This window comes from Eurypyga helias, unplaced genomic scaffold (assembly GCF_000690775.1).
Source record: "Eurypyga helias isolate BGI_N326 unplaced genomic scaffold, ASM69077v1 scaffold28122, whole genome shotgun sequence".
Classification (NCBI taxonomy): Eukaryota; Metazoa; Chordata; class Aves; order Eurypygiformes; family Eurypygidae; genus Eurypyga; species Eurypyga helias.
This window is the reverse complement of record NW_010234499.1, coordinates 1-14,474: the sequence shown is the minus strand read 5'-3', so window position 1 is coordinate 14,474 and position 14,474 is coordinate 1. Positions and strand designations below refer to the sequence as shown.

Sequence of the window (14,474 nt, the reverse complement as noted above, 5' to 3'; positions counted from 1 at the left end):
ACAGCAGAAAAAAGGGTACAGGCAGAGTGCGAGTACAGCTCACCAGCCCCTCCGGCCTCGCTCCGAGGGACCGCGCTGTTTGGCAGAGCATGGCCGGCAGGCTTGGTGCTCGTCAGGAGAGGTTTGGATCCTGCTCCCATGGGCTGGCCATCTAGTCAGCTGGGACTCTGCAGCCGTACTGCAGCAACTGAGGTGGAAAGGGACCTCTGGAGATCACCTAGTCCGACCGCCCTGCCCAAACAAGGCCAGCTGGAGCAGGCAGCCCAGGACTGTGTCCAGCTGGGTCTTCATCCTCTCCAAGCATCTTCCACACCCCCTCTGGGCAACCTGCTCCAGTGCTTTACAACTTTCACAGGGGGGGAAAAAAAAAAAAAAAGAAAAAGCCTTTTTTCTGATGTTTAAAGAGAATTTCCTGTGTTTCAGTTTGTACCAATTGTCCCCTGTCATGTCAGTGGACACCGCTGAGAAGAGCCTGGCTCCCCCCTCCCTACTCCACCCCCAGAGGTATTTATGCACAGCGGTGAGATCCCCCGAGCCCCCTCTTGCACAGATCTGCTCTTTCTTCACCTCTTCCTCCCTTTCTCACCTCATTTCCTTGAGCCCAAACATCCCTCCAAACATAACACTGAGTAAACAACGGTTTCCTCTCCCTGGAACAATGGGAGCGTTTTTCCCACTAAAATGGCCGGCACACCAGGCTGCTCCTGGAGGACACGGGAAGCAGAAAAGCCTCACCTTGCCACAAAAGACTTCCTCAAAACATCTCCGTGTCCTCCCCCTTGCCTGTGGCAAGACCCAGCTCCCTCCTCCAAGAGCAGAGAGGAGGATAAGCCTCCCTGGAGACCGCCAGTGGCCACGAGGCCATCTGGATGGCCAGAACCCACCTCCATCCCTGCTGTGGGCAGAAACCCTCCGTGGGAGCGTGCGTGTGGAGCCTGAGGAGAGGTCAACCGCGTGAAGGGCCAATCCCACCACCCACATAGGGGAGGAGGAGGAGGGCAGCAGCTGCCTCGCCTCCACGTGTGCCCTCGGTGGCTGCCACCCACAGCACGCTCCTGCAGGCACTCCTGGGGACTCAGGGGACTTGCTTGGGGAAGCAGAGCCACTGGGCCTTGGAGGATGAGCTGTGCAGGTGAGCCCGAACATTTGGGGAAAGAAGCAGGAAAATAAGTGCTTTGATCCCCACAGTTGCTGTTGTTGAACTCCGAGAACGTGCCCGTTGCCAGCCCGGTGGCGGGACAGCGGTGGCAGCATACCTGGGGGACGAAGATGAAGCAGTTGATTGTGGTCGTACACACGAAGATGCCTCCGGAGGTAAAACCGAACAGCAAGTTGTGCCAAGCGCGGAAGAAGCGGTGAACTAAGCAGACAGTACCGGCAGCCAGGAAAACGAGGTTGACCCCAACGATGAGCGTCAAGGACTGGTTGACTGGCGGGGAGCTGACGTTGTCGGTCAGACCAGCCAAGTAGGTCCCATACAGCAGCAGGATACTCTGGAAGCAGAAAAAAGGTTTCCAGAGCGTGGAAAATTACAGCCTGATGGTGTCAACCCCGACCTCGCACCGAGCCCAGTGAGCTCAGATACACTCAGCGCAACCCTAATTAACGCTCTTTGATCTGTAACGCAGACCTTCAGCGCGCGCTGGTGACGCCGCAGCGAACACCCGGCGTGCTGCTGCCCGTCAGCAGTGGGGCTGGGGGGCAGGCGCCGGTGGGCCCTGGGCATCCCCAACAAGGGGCACAGGCGATGCCACGGGCGATGCAGCGGGGCAGGGCATGGCCAGGAGAGGCAAGACGTGAAAACCTCCCCTTGGGCAGATGGAGAGCCAAGAGATGGCGGTCCCTGCGGGGATGCAGCGGTGGGGTGCCATCAAGGAGCAGCAACACCCCTGAGGGAGCAGGAAGGAGATTCAGAAGGACATTCAGAAGGAAAAAGCAAGGCAGAAGTGGAGGTTTAGAGTGGAGGGAAGAGGATGTACTTGGTGCCTCTTTAAATAGAAATCCAGGAAACTGCCGGGTACAATTCTTCTCTCTTCCCTTCGCTGTTTCCTGCCTGACTCCAGCAGCAATGAAAGGGGCTACAGGAGTGCTCTGTACGCAGAGGCCCTCCCTCCCCCTGAGCACATCGGTTGTCTCAAAGCAGGCTTCCTCACCCTGCTGACCCTCAAGTGTCCCACGCCTGCATCTCCCCAGCGTGCCGGGATTAAACTACCCGGCAGGCTGAACCCCTCCTTCCCCTGGGTGCACTGGCAGGAAGCACCAAGTATTTTGTTGCCCACCTCTGTAGCACAGGGCATGGTCTTCCTTCAGGATCGTTTGGAAATACCATCTAACAAAATCCTGGCTCCTGCAAGGACCCAGAATACAGGGAAGTTGACTTCTGCATTACTCCTGTGCTACCCAGTAAGTGCAACTGTCGGCTTTTTACTGAGATATTAAATTGTTATTTGGACGTCAAGAAGTGCTTTGTGGACCGTGGTGCAGGTGTAGACCCTTCTGGACCCCTCCGTGCTGTGGCTGCTTGATGACCGCGATGGCCACTGCCAGAGTTAGGCTCTGGAGCGACAGTCTTACGGGCAAGAGAGGTTCACATCCACGGTCTTCAGTGAGACTCCCAACTTCAGAGCACCCTGGATTCTCAAGCAGAGGGTGGTAATAGCAAGACCTGCCTCGCTGGGAACTAGGCTGACACCTGACCGTGCTTCATAGGATCTGCACTGGATCATAACCTCCACACATGACCCAGAGGCAAGCCAACCCCTAATCCCTGAGCAAGAAAAAAATGCAGCACCCAAGTGCCATTTATCATACAGTCTGTCTGGGACTCAGACAACAGCACTGCTGTCTAGTAAACCACGACTTCCAGTCAGCACGGGACTAAGTTTGCTGTTTGTTTGTTTGTTTTAATCTTGAGCGAAGGACTTTGCTCCTAATTCCAGGCATGTCCTTGGCAAGTCGTTTCCGTTCATTGCTCTGTGCCAGTAAAACCAGGATAATACACTGAGCAGCTTCACAAAGGGCTGAGCACATTAGCGCTGTGGAAGATAAAGAAGTGCTACGTACACGCAGAGATAGAGCCTACTCTCACATTAGTGTAAGTCCAGATTAACTCCGGAGAAACCAATAAAGAAATAACTCCGTGACCCTCGTAGGTAGATAGGATCAGGGTCAGGTCCAACGCAACGCTAACGAAGACTACCTGGGACTGGTAATGGGGATGTTTTATGCAGTTTGTAGGAGCTGTAGGCAAAAGCACTACCTGGCTAAGCCCTAACACAGCCTGCGGACAAAATCAGAGGTGAGGACACAGCACGGAAAGCCCAGGCAGCGCCTGCACCTGCAATCCCTGCAATCAGGTTGCCCGGAGAAGCTGTGGATGCCCCATCCCTGGATGTCTTCAAGGCCAGGCTGGATGAGGCTTGGAGCAACCTGGTCTAGTGGAAGGTGTCCCTGCCCATGGCAGGGGGGTTGGAACTCGATGGGCTTTAAGGTCCCTTCCAACCCAAACCATTCTCCGATTCTATGATTCCATGATCCCTAGCACCACAGGACTTTTAAGGGCAGGCTAGACTAATGTCTTTAAAATGAAGTGTAGGGGGGAGAAGGACTTGTCCATGTCATGAGGCCTCTGTCTGCTCTTTTTCCTACGATTCTGGGTAGATGGTCAATGAGTATTATATTACAGTGAGTCAGAAAGGAACTGCCTGTACTGCATGCAGAGATGGAGCCCTTCCCAAAGAAAGGCTGTGATCTCACAAGCTTCATCAACATCGGCTTTCTGAAATGCGTCCAGCCGCTGCCAACCCAGAGACACATGAGACCGCAGATAATTACAGCGGTAATTATACCTGCATAGTTACATCAGTATAACTAACTCTTCTGGAAGAAGAACAGCCACGTGCAAAACGACACCAGTGAAAATGTACCGCAGCGGTGTAATTAAGCTGATAGACATCCTGTAAAGGTAGGCACCGAGCACCTGGCATCAGCACCTCCTTGATCTGGAGTCAGAGGACGCGGGGGCTGAGCCACATCGGGCATCGCTGTGGTGGCCGGTCCCCTGGGGCTTCATGGAAAAAGCGTGCTTCGGAAAACACTAAGGCACAAGTTTCGAAAGGGAGACAGATGAGGGGGGGGAGTTGCAAGGAGGGAAATAGAGAGACAGGATGTGCATGGTGTACACAAAAGAGATGGGTGAGGCAGGGGAAAAGTGGCTAGAGGGGCTTTTACAAAGAAATGCAAGAAAGCATCAAGGTGGGAAGGACTTTTGAGATAAACAGGAGTAGCCATAACCTGCAGTAGGCATGTAGCTTGGGAAAGCAGCAAAACTAGGAATCACGTTAAACAGTTTAGGCTGCGAGACTGGGAGGAGGTGAGATAGCACAAGAATCAACAAAGAGTTTACATACCTTAAACCCTAAAATGAGAACGAGCCAAAGATCGGAATAGAGAGATGCGCAGGACTGCACCCGGCTCACGGAGCAGGTCATGCCTTTCTCTGTCGCCTAGGAGGCAAGGGGAAGGCAGAAGTGAAGCCTCCTGCCCCGGCCCGGGAGCAGGCACAGACCGATGGGCAGGCAGGGGTACACATCTGAGCAGGTCTCCCCTGTACATTCCTAACAGGAAAGGCCAATGCTCTGCTGCCAGGAGCAGAGGGTTAAAGCGAGGAAGATTTTGGTACTCTGCTGTCAACATGGCTGTTAAACCTTTCTCTAAAACATCCACAGCTGCCATGGACCTCTCCTGTGTCACCCAGGTGACCTGCACACACCTGGAAATTTTGCAGCGGAGCATCATCTCTATAATAAACCAGACACAAACCCAACCCAGTGCACCCAGAAGACTTTCTGGCTTGTTTTTCTTCCCGTTTTGATTTTTAAACAGCACCTCCAAACGCCTAACCATCCACCAACTTTGTCCACAGACATCAGACAGGACAAGGCGCAACCCTTCCCAGCCCCTCCTCATCTCTTTACCCGCAGTGAGACGCTAAGGCTTCGGAAACATTGGACTGGATCAGAGAATACCCATGTCAAGAGCAACACGGCATCTGCCAGCACCAACACTGCCACCATCGCCAGCAACTGGAGGTCTTTGATAATCTGCAAACACACAAGAAGTAAGCGTTACCGGGGCGGGGGGCGAATGGACACCAATAACCTCCAACCCCTTGGGTCTCTTTTCGTTGTTTCTTCCAAAGGACATGCCCATCCTAATGCCTCCCCCAGAGCGGAGTCCAGCAGCTCACCTACATCTGAGTTGGCCACAGGATCTCTGTCTCAGCTCCCAGATTCTTGGTGACCTAATCAGGCTTGGGGACAGGTATAAACCCGCCCCAACGGTGTGGCTAGCTGGTAAATGCCATGACAGAAAACAGCCCTTCCAAGAGCATCATCCCTTAAGCCCATACCACAAGCAGAGACAAAAAAAGGTGTGGAAAAAAACACAGCAAGATTACCATTTTGCTAGCTTAATACAGATCCTGGTGCCTCAGGAATGGGAGTCTTTCCCAGTACCCAGTTCCCTTGCAAACCCTCTTGTCTCACCTTCCATCTGAGACCTACTTTTTTCACTGTTGGACAGCGGCCACCAAAAGCTCTAAGTGCAGTGTTATGTGCACAGATTTATAGAAGTGGCGCCCATTCCCCTTCTGGCTGCTGTACCCCCTTCTTTCAGTGCTGCAGAGGAGTACCCAGTGCACTCTCCCTCCACCTGGGAACAGCCCTGCATCAGACACCCTTGAGGGTACCTGTTTTTTTCCAGCCCAGAGCTGGGCGCAAACACCAGTGTGTAGCAGAACGAAGGCCCGCGGGCAATGTAAAACGAGAACAAGACCTCGCTCGATGCTGGAGCTGGGACTCCACCCGGGAACAGGCAGCCTGGCAGGGCACACGACTGCCTGTAGAGTGGGAACCCTCCCGCCCCACTGCACAGAATAAACGAGGAGCCCATGCCCAGCTAGGTGTGAAAGCAGACTTGTCACCGTGGCACCCATCCCTGCCATGTGCCGGTTTATCTACCATCCCGCCTCGGTTTGGAACTTGCTGGTGCTCATCCCCCTTGGGGAGTCTGACACCCCCCTGCCAACCCCTCCAGGTGCTGTGTACTCACCACCCGCTTGTCCGGCACCCGCTGGGTAAAGACCTTGTAGAGCCGCCAGCTTTTCCCCAGGACGGGGCCAAACACCAGGGAGGTGCCCACACACAACAGGCAGAGCCGCACCTGCCGGGGGGGTAGAGCGAGGGGGCTGAGGGGACAGCCGTGGGGATCGCAGGGACACCCCGCACCCTCCCACCCAGGGATGCGATACAGATGGGTGGGGATGTGTCTCTGGTTTTCTGGAGGGGCACATCGGACACTAGAAGGCCGAGAGCTGGGTGAAACAAATGAAGGCTTCCTGCTGCCTGCCCTTTCCTCCTCACCCTGAGAGGCTCCCATCGGAGCAGCAGGCAGGAAGAGCTAGGCAGCTTGCAAGCAGCAGGGGCACGGAGGGGCCCAGCACCAATAAATCACTTGCTGGCACATCCATTAATTACCCTCTGCCCGGTGGTGGAGCAGGACAGCAGAATGTGCTGTCTCCTGCATCCCACTCCCCACCCGGGTCCGTGCCCAGTCCCCAGTCTGGCAGGGTTCATCACACAGTGTTTTGATGAAGATCTGCTTTGCAGCCCAAAACCTTGCCTGCAGCCTCATGGCACCTGTGCACACGTGTGTGCACGTCTGCTTGTGTAGGCACCTGTCCCAGCACATCCCCCCGCTCACCTGAATAAGCTTTTCTACTGAGTCTCCGGACAGCAGGCTCTGCTCCTGAATCCCAAAGAGGTAAGCACTAGTGTAGGTCAAGCCACTGCCCAGCAGAGTCACGATGTTCAGATTGGGGCTGGACATCTTCACGATCCTCCGGGAAACAAAGCAGGGAAGGCGGTGACAGTTACTGAGCATCCTGACCTGGCAGCGCAGGGGCAAGGTCCTCTTACAGGGATGATGCTGGCCATAAGGGATGCAGAGACATTGCTTTGCATCCTGTCCCACACCCCCTGCTGTTCACAGCTCCTCCAAAAATTCAGACAGTGCTCCACGGCGTATACCCCATCCCCTCCCGGGTACTGCTGGAGTGCTTCACTATCCTTAAAGTATTCCTTCTGCCCTACCCTGACCCTGCTGTGGGACAGCAAGATCCCTTCTTCCCAAAACGGGTGGGTACCAGGCTTGCCCCACAGCACCTCGACGCCCTGCATGTGTCTGCGGCATGGAAAAGCATCCCTGAGGCAGCTTCAGCCAGCATCTTTCTGGGCAAAACCGTGGCAAGCCGTGGGCTTTAGGGGCAAAGCAGACAGAATCATAGAATCACAGAATGGTTTGGGTTGGAAGGGACCTTAAAGACCATCCAGTTCCAACCCCCCTGCCATGGGCAGGGACACCTTCCACTAGACCAGGTTGCTCCAAGCTTCATCCAGCCTGGCCTTGGACACTTCCAGGGATGGGGCATCCACAGCTTCTCTGGGCAACTTGTCCCAGTGACAGGGTCACCACAGCCAGGTCCCTCTGCTACCAGTGCCCATGTCAGCACGTGGCGGTGCCACACATCCCCACAGCAGTGCGCAGCCACAGTCACGCAAGCAGGACACAGCGCCCAGCTCAGCACCCCCCACGCCGACTTCAAGGCCAACATCTGCCTCCACTGCCCTCTGTGGCAAAGGGGCAGAGGGGAAAACGTCCCTAATGCAGCACGGGGCAGCTGTCCCCAGCAGTAAGCTTTGGGTACAGCACCTACGGATGCCTCCAGGAGCAGGCTCTTCCCACGGCTTTCCACTTCCTTTGAGGAGATCGTTCCACCCTCAGCATAGCCTCGACTTTCAGGAAGGTGCCAGCGATGTTCAGGTTACAGCTTCCCCTCTGTAATTTCACCCCGTCACTCGTAATCCTGCAGCTGTACTCAGGGAGGGCAGAACTGGCTCACCGATCTCTCCCCACCTGCCACCCTTCTCCGGCACGCGAAAGCCGTAAGCCCCTGCCATCCCCCCGCGTAGCTCCATCCCTTCGACCCGCTGCTAAATCATCGCACTCCTCCACCCTTGAGCTCCTTGAGTCTGCCTTGCAGACGCAGAGCTGGTGTTCAACCTCCCTCCCTGCCTTCCTCGCCATGCCCCAGCCCCCGGGGAAAGGGACTCCCCAGCTCACCCCCTCAGCTGCCCGCTGAAACGGCCTCCTTCGCCCTCCCGGGGTCAGTAGGCAAATAAATAACGCACAGCCGTTACAGCTTGCTCTCCATATATCTTCAAGGGCCGAAATAATTTGGTAATCAATTAGGGTGGCCACCGAACTCATTAAATTCCTTAATGCAACCAGAGCACTGAAACAGCAGCAGCCCGGGCTGCACACACGTCCCTGCGCAAAACAGCGGCTCGTGGAGCGCCAAGGCTTTGCCAGGGGAAGCTTGAGAGAGGGATGTATCGGGGGGGGGCAGGAAGCAGCTGAGAAACCAAGAGCCCAGAAAAGCTGGGGAGAAGGTGGCAAGGAGACAGGGAAGCATCCAGAATTGCTGAGGAAGGCTAAGTGCTGGCTGGGCCAGTTTGGGCTACGAGGAATGGCTGAGCCTTCTGCTTGATTTGTGCCGCACTCGGAGGAGCGGGACTTTCTACACCCTTCGTGCAGACTGAACGGCACCAAGGAAAGATGCGCTTCACCGCCAGCTTCTCCCGCCAATGGAGATGAACAGCCACCAAGATCGAAAAAGATTAGCAGTATCTTCAAACTCTGGGTGGCCCAGCAACAGGAAGGGTTTGTGCAGAGTGGGGATAGCACGATGGCTTTGCTCGTGGAGCTCCGCTGCTCGACGTGATGCTGTCAGGACTGTGGGGTGGGGAAGGAGACCAGCTCTCCTGCTCGCTCCCGCTGACAGTGAACAGCATGTTCAGGATGAGACCACGTGCTGCTGCCTGTACCATGCCACAGGGCATCCGTGCTCTGTCTTGTCCACACTCCAAGCAGGACCGTCTCCACCAACACTGGGTGCGATGGAGAGAGCTGCGGTATCCCTGGCATTGCTCGTTTGCCCTGTGCTGCTCCTTCAGGCTTGTACCCTCCTGACCCTTAGGTGGCCGTCAGCTCAGAGCCTGGTCCTGAAGGCGCCCGACCCCGTTGCTCCAGCTCAGCGGAACTCTCCCGGCAGAAGAGGGAAGCCCTTACCTGTTCTTGCGGAAGCGAATTGTGAAGACAAGAAAGAAGAGCGCTAGCAGGACTCCTCCAGTCAGGAATGTCCACACGACTCCCAGGAGGGCAGCAGAGAAGGATGGGGAGCTCTTCCCACTGCGGTCAGAAGATGTCTGGGGGAGGCAAAAGGGATGAGGAGGAAGAGGACGTTGCTGGCACGGTCACTGCCATGGGTGCTCCTGCTCCGCCCGAAAGGACTCAAACTCACATCTCCCAAACCCTCCTCATGTGCAGACACCCTGGCGCTAGACCAAGCCCCGCGGGCTGGGCTGAGGAGACGTGTGTAGGCAGGACACGCTGAAGGGAGGGCAGTGCTGGACCCCTCTTCCTATGGCCAACTGGCTAAATGCGGAATGAAGTGACTTGTAAACCTCAGGCAGCCCTGGTCGAGGGAGAAAGGAAAATAGGTGACGGTTCCCCATGGTCCTTCTATGGAAGGAAACCTCTGGGGAAAGACCTCATGGCACCCCAGCTTGCAGCACGCAGCTTTGGAAAGTTGGGTGGAGCACGCTCGGCTCCCACCCTCACCCTTACCTGGAGCAGGTAACAGGCTGGCGTGACTGGGAGCCAGCAGCAGGGCTGCCCCTCGGTGCAGAAAACAGAAAAGGGAGTGGGACGGCGTGTGTCAGACGCGTGACGCAGTGACACGCCAGGCCGGGCTCCACCCGTCTCCCAGCCGGCTGGAAACTGGCTTGGTCCTAGGGAGCATCAGCTGGGAACTGGCTTTTGAGGGACACTCGCAAGCGGGCACGATGGAGGCACTTCTCCCTGGCCTTAGACCTCCATTTAAAAATATTCTCTGCTATCTCCCGATTAACATGGAGTGGATAAAATGATCCCACGTGAAACAAGAAACCTGTTTCTGTTGCGGATCTAACATACTCCAGTGTTTTTAACAGGCTGTGCATGTGTGGGTTCGCTCATACATACTTTGTGTGCATGTTACTGTCATCTTTTTTATTCTTTTTCCTTGAAAAAAAGCGTTACTTTTACTTAACTGCTGGCACATCCCCTTTAAGGGGAAGGAGGAGGATGAGGACTGAGCCGGAATCACACACCTCCTCGCTAACTTCTCCTGTGCCAAGTCCTTTCTCAGGCATTCCAGTTCACCTACACGCAGTTTCTACGGCAGAAGACTATTTTCCCAACAGCTGCCGCTGCCCAAACTCCCAATCCTTCCTTCAAGGGGCTGCTTCTGCTCCCAGCCTTGCTAGAAATAAATCTGCAGGGAGAAGTAAGGCAGTTGTTTCGAGTCGATGCCTCGCCTCCCTCTTCCCAGCCTGGCTCCGCATCTTCCGAGCTAGGAAGAACAAGGCACAGCTCGGAGAAATAAAGCTGAGTAGTAGTGCTGAGAACAAAACGGTGTCACCGCCACGCCAGCACGGCTGATCCGCAGGCTCCTGCCAGCTCACGCGCTGGTGCCACGCTGGTCGCGGAGGCACTGCTGCGCTGCGCTGGGGTACAGCCTCCCGCGCGCTCAGCCCCGCTGTGCAGCGGCGTGGAGGGATCCCTGGGGAGATACCCATCTCTCTCCTGCAAACTGCTCCCCGCCTCCTCCTCCCTCTCCCCATCTCCCGGAAGGTCTTTTGGCTCTCTGGGTGGAGATGGTCAGGGAGGTCAGTCCCCCTCCCCTCGCACCGACGCTTGCTCGCTGGGCAGCACCCCCATCGTTCGCATGAATCGGGGCCATCTTCCCACCTCCTGGAGCTCAGAGGGGCCGACGGGGCTGCTCGGGGCCGGTATGAGGCTGTAACGCCATCCTGTTTCTGTGTCCTGCCTGGTCGAGCCTGAGGGTTTTACACCTGGCTTTTGCCAGAAGGGTGGATGCAGCATCCCGGGACTCCCACGCAGGGATCCCACACTTCACCTCCCAGCTGTGCCCCCCAGCAGTATCTTCCCACCTCCGGCTGCTGCCCAAAGCGTTCCTGCCTTTTTTTACCCAGGGATCACAAACACCCCTGTGGTCTCCACCTTTCCCTTCCCAACACACCCCCCAACGGCGGTTTCCCTGGATGTTGATGCTACTTGAAGCCGATGGAGCGCATCGTTTGCCGCTGAGCGGAGTAAATCCTGGCCCTAGCAGGGGGAATATTAATTGTAAGGCAGCTGCCAGAGCCAGAGGAGCCAAGCAGCTTACAGTCTGCTAATTAAAGGCCCGTGGTCGTGCAGGACGTGGTGGAGAGCCGAGCGGGTCAAGCCTCGCCGGCACATCCAGCAGCCTCACACGCAGCCAACTGCAACTACGCACCCGTCTGTCATTTCTACTGCCTCGGTGGTGGGGGGAGAGGTACCGTTTATTATAGATGATGACTTTTAATTAAATCCTGCTCTATTCATATTTGAAAAACCACTTTGAAGTTCCAGGGGATGGGAAAGGTCATGGGCAGAGGAGACCATCCCAGGCCACTCCTAAGCGACTGTCATGCCAGCCGACAGGCGGGAGGGCTGTTTGACTGTCGTGCCTGCTTCCTCACCTTCTGCCTAACTGCTGGGTGTCATCTAGGCAGGGCTTGTCTTGGAGGCCATCCCAAGAGGTGACGGCGCACAGCCTCCGGCTGGGCCAGAATTGCTTGGTGGCTGTGCCCCTGTGCCCCCCTTTCCATCCCTCCACCCAAGTCCACTCCTGCAGAGCCAACCTTATGCCCCAGAGGGCTCCCCCATCTCCGTACGTACCACTGTGACAGTGCAGAGCTCCTGCAGCACCCGCTGCTGCTGCTCCTGGCTGCCAAAACCGGAGCTGCCATCACAGAGCTCAGAGCAGTTGAATCCTGGCTCCATAGCACATCCTCAGCCGTCATCCAGCCGTACTTCTGCCCCTGCCAGAAGGACGAAGGTCGGCTTTCTCCAGCAAGAAGAAGCCTTTGGCACAGGCCAGATCAGCAGGGTGCAGGGAAGGGGTCTGGCAGCCCGAGGCTGAGCTTACCCAAAGCAAGGCGGTGCACATCCAGAGCCAGGATGGGGAGCGCCCACCTCCTGGCGTCCCTCAGGTTGTCCTCTGCGGCAAGGTGAGTCAGCACAGGGTCCCCGCCGAGCACGGTGGCATCCCGAGCCCCGCTACGCCACTCTGCAAACCAACATACACCAGGGTCACAGCGGCCCCTGGCCCCTACACCTCAGTGGCAGAGCCAGGCGCCGTGCCAATCTGAGCCGGAGTGTGGCACCCTGACACCCCGAGCTCGCTGCAGCTTTCCTCCGCCAACGTGTTTTCCCACACTGGTGCGATTTCAGGGCACACCTCTGCAGCCCCCCCCAGACTCCATCAGCCAGTGCCAGTGAACTGGAGCGGTCCCTTCTTCCAGCAAAGTGATGACAACAACAGTCACAAGCGTTGCCATCGCCTAACGGGATCCAGAGCCCGGCCTGGGCGAGCCAGGGGTGAATGACACGGGTACCAAAGTGTGGCCCGAGCGGCAGCCTGGCTAGCTGAGGAGGGGGCTGGTTATTAAGGAGATCTAGAAGCCCAGCATCTCTGTGCTCCCCATCCCTCCTGGCACACTGGCTGCCAGGTATTGCCCCCGCCTGCGCCCGCTCCCCTCACACCACCTTTGCCTCCGTTCCCTCTTTCATCTCTTTTTGGTGGGGATTTTAATAGGCCTCATTACCATTTTAGACATGAGGTCATACTTATCCTCCAGCATCCTTACTCAATTACCATTGTCACCGGTCTTAATTAGCTTCCAGCGCACGACCACGGGCAAGTCTCCCGCCATTAGCAGCTGGGGTGGAAGTGCAATGGCCCGCTCCCTATTTGCTCCTAACAACAGGTGGGAGGAAAAAAATTATCTGTATCGTGGTCCTCTGGGCTGCTCCCTGGCTGAGCATCCCCTGCGCTCACACCCTGTGCCTCGTCCTACCCCACGCTACTCTCGACACTGATCCCCTCCCAAGTCCTTTCTTTGGGAAAACTCCCATCATCGTGCAAGCAAAGAAAGAAAGTGAAAATGAAGCATGGTCACCAGGATCTGGCCTGAAACGTGCTGTTCTTCACCAGGGACAATCAGGCTTCAGATGCCAGAAAAGCTACGGGTGTCGTTCTCAGCTTGTGTAAACAGATTTTCAGCTTTAGAGAAGTTCCTTATGAGTCCCAGCTCCAAAACGTCAGGGTCAGTGGGTCACTCGTCCAAAACTAGCAGTGCCACCTCTGAAACAACGACCGCAACTCTGGGGCTGGTAGAAGCCCCAACGTACCGTGGGTCTGGCCCTCCTGCCCCCAGCGCCGATCAGCTCGCTGCATCCTACAAACTCGTTATCTATCACTCATTAGACAGGCTGACGGTGTTACCCGCGTGAGAGAGGCTTTTCCTGAGGGCTGGGGCCAGCCCGCTCAGCCAAGCTTCCCTGCAGCACACTATGGTGGCATTTGCCCCCCCGCAGGACCACCCTCTGCAGGTGTCCCTGCCCCTCATCGCTCCAGCTGAGCCGTCGGACAAGGGCTGCAGGAGACAGCCGGCTGCTGCAGCGAGCACCAGGGAGTGCAACAAGGGTAGAAGGGCAGTGGGGAGGAGGAGACAGGCTCCAGTTCAGGGATAACACAGGTAAATAAGATGCCCAGGCATGGGGGCAGGAGTGAGAGCAGCTGTGAACCTGTAACGCTGAGAAGACCTGCAGGCGAGTGCTGCCCAGCCTCCCAAAGGGTTTGACTCCCCCCCATGCCCCCAGGGGGGTTTAAGGACAAGGGGTCCCCCTATACCCCCTGCAACCCCTGCCATGTCAGCGGGGGAGCCCCCCTGCCAGCTGGACCACTGCTAAGGCTGGCGTGAGGCCAGCCGGCGCAACCCCACGGTGGCTCACAAACGGAGATGTTGCCATAGGGAGCATCAGTTCAGCCCCTGTCCCCCCCAGGAAGCCACCCCCTTGGCTCCATGGGGTTTCCCCAGCCCCCATCCCACTATTACGCAAATGGCTCCCGCACAACGCTGATAAGCCAAGGCCAATTAGCACTCATTAGTATGCAACGAAGCAAGCTCCAGTGCGGTTGTCGCCAAAAGGCAACAAGCATTTCCAGCCCGGCCCATGCTGCTTGTGGGAGCCAGCCGGAATGCTGCTCCCTGGCCTGGAGAGCATCTGAGGGGGACCGGTGCTGTGAGGCTGCTCACTGACCTTCAGGGTGAGGTTAGGTGAGACAGACGGCAACACAGGTAAGAAAACACATCCTTAAGATGCAAGGGTCTCCTGAGGGCAGAGACTTATGGGGGGTTTGGGGGTTTTTTAAGGCCAAAAAGCCCCAAAATTCTGGTGGATTACTTCAGGAGAAGAATCAC

General features: G+C 56.5%; 1 protein-coding gene across 1 annotated transcript; it reads right to left on the bottom strand.

Moving 5' to 3' along the window:
• Positions 1-1,256: 1,256 nt before the first annotated feature.
• On the bottom strand, positions 1,257-11,991 carry GPR156 (G protein-coupled receptor 156; the record flags this gene model as incomplete). Its single annotated transcript, XM_010146442.1, has 7 exons — positions 11,887-11,991; positions 9,190-9,326; positions 6,763-6,898; positions 6,112-6,222; positions 4,977-5,102; positions 4,410-4,505; positions 1,257-1,493 (listed from the first exon to the last, which is right to left on the bottom strand). Coding segments are annotated over exons 1-7 (948 nt in total), but the record flags the coding sequence as incomplete, so codon positions are not given.
• Between the last annotated feature and the right edge of the window lie 2,483 nt (positions 11,992-14,474).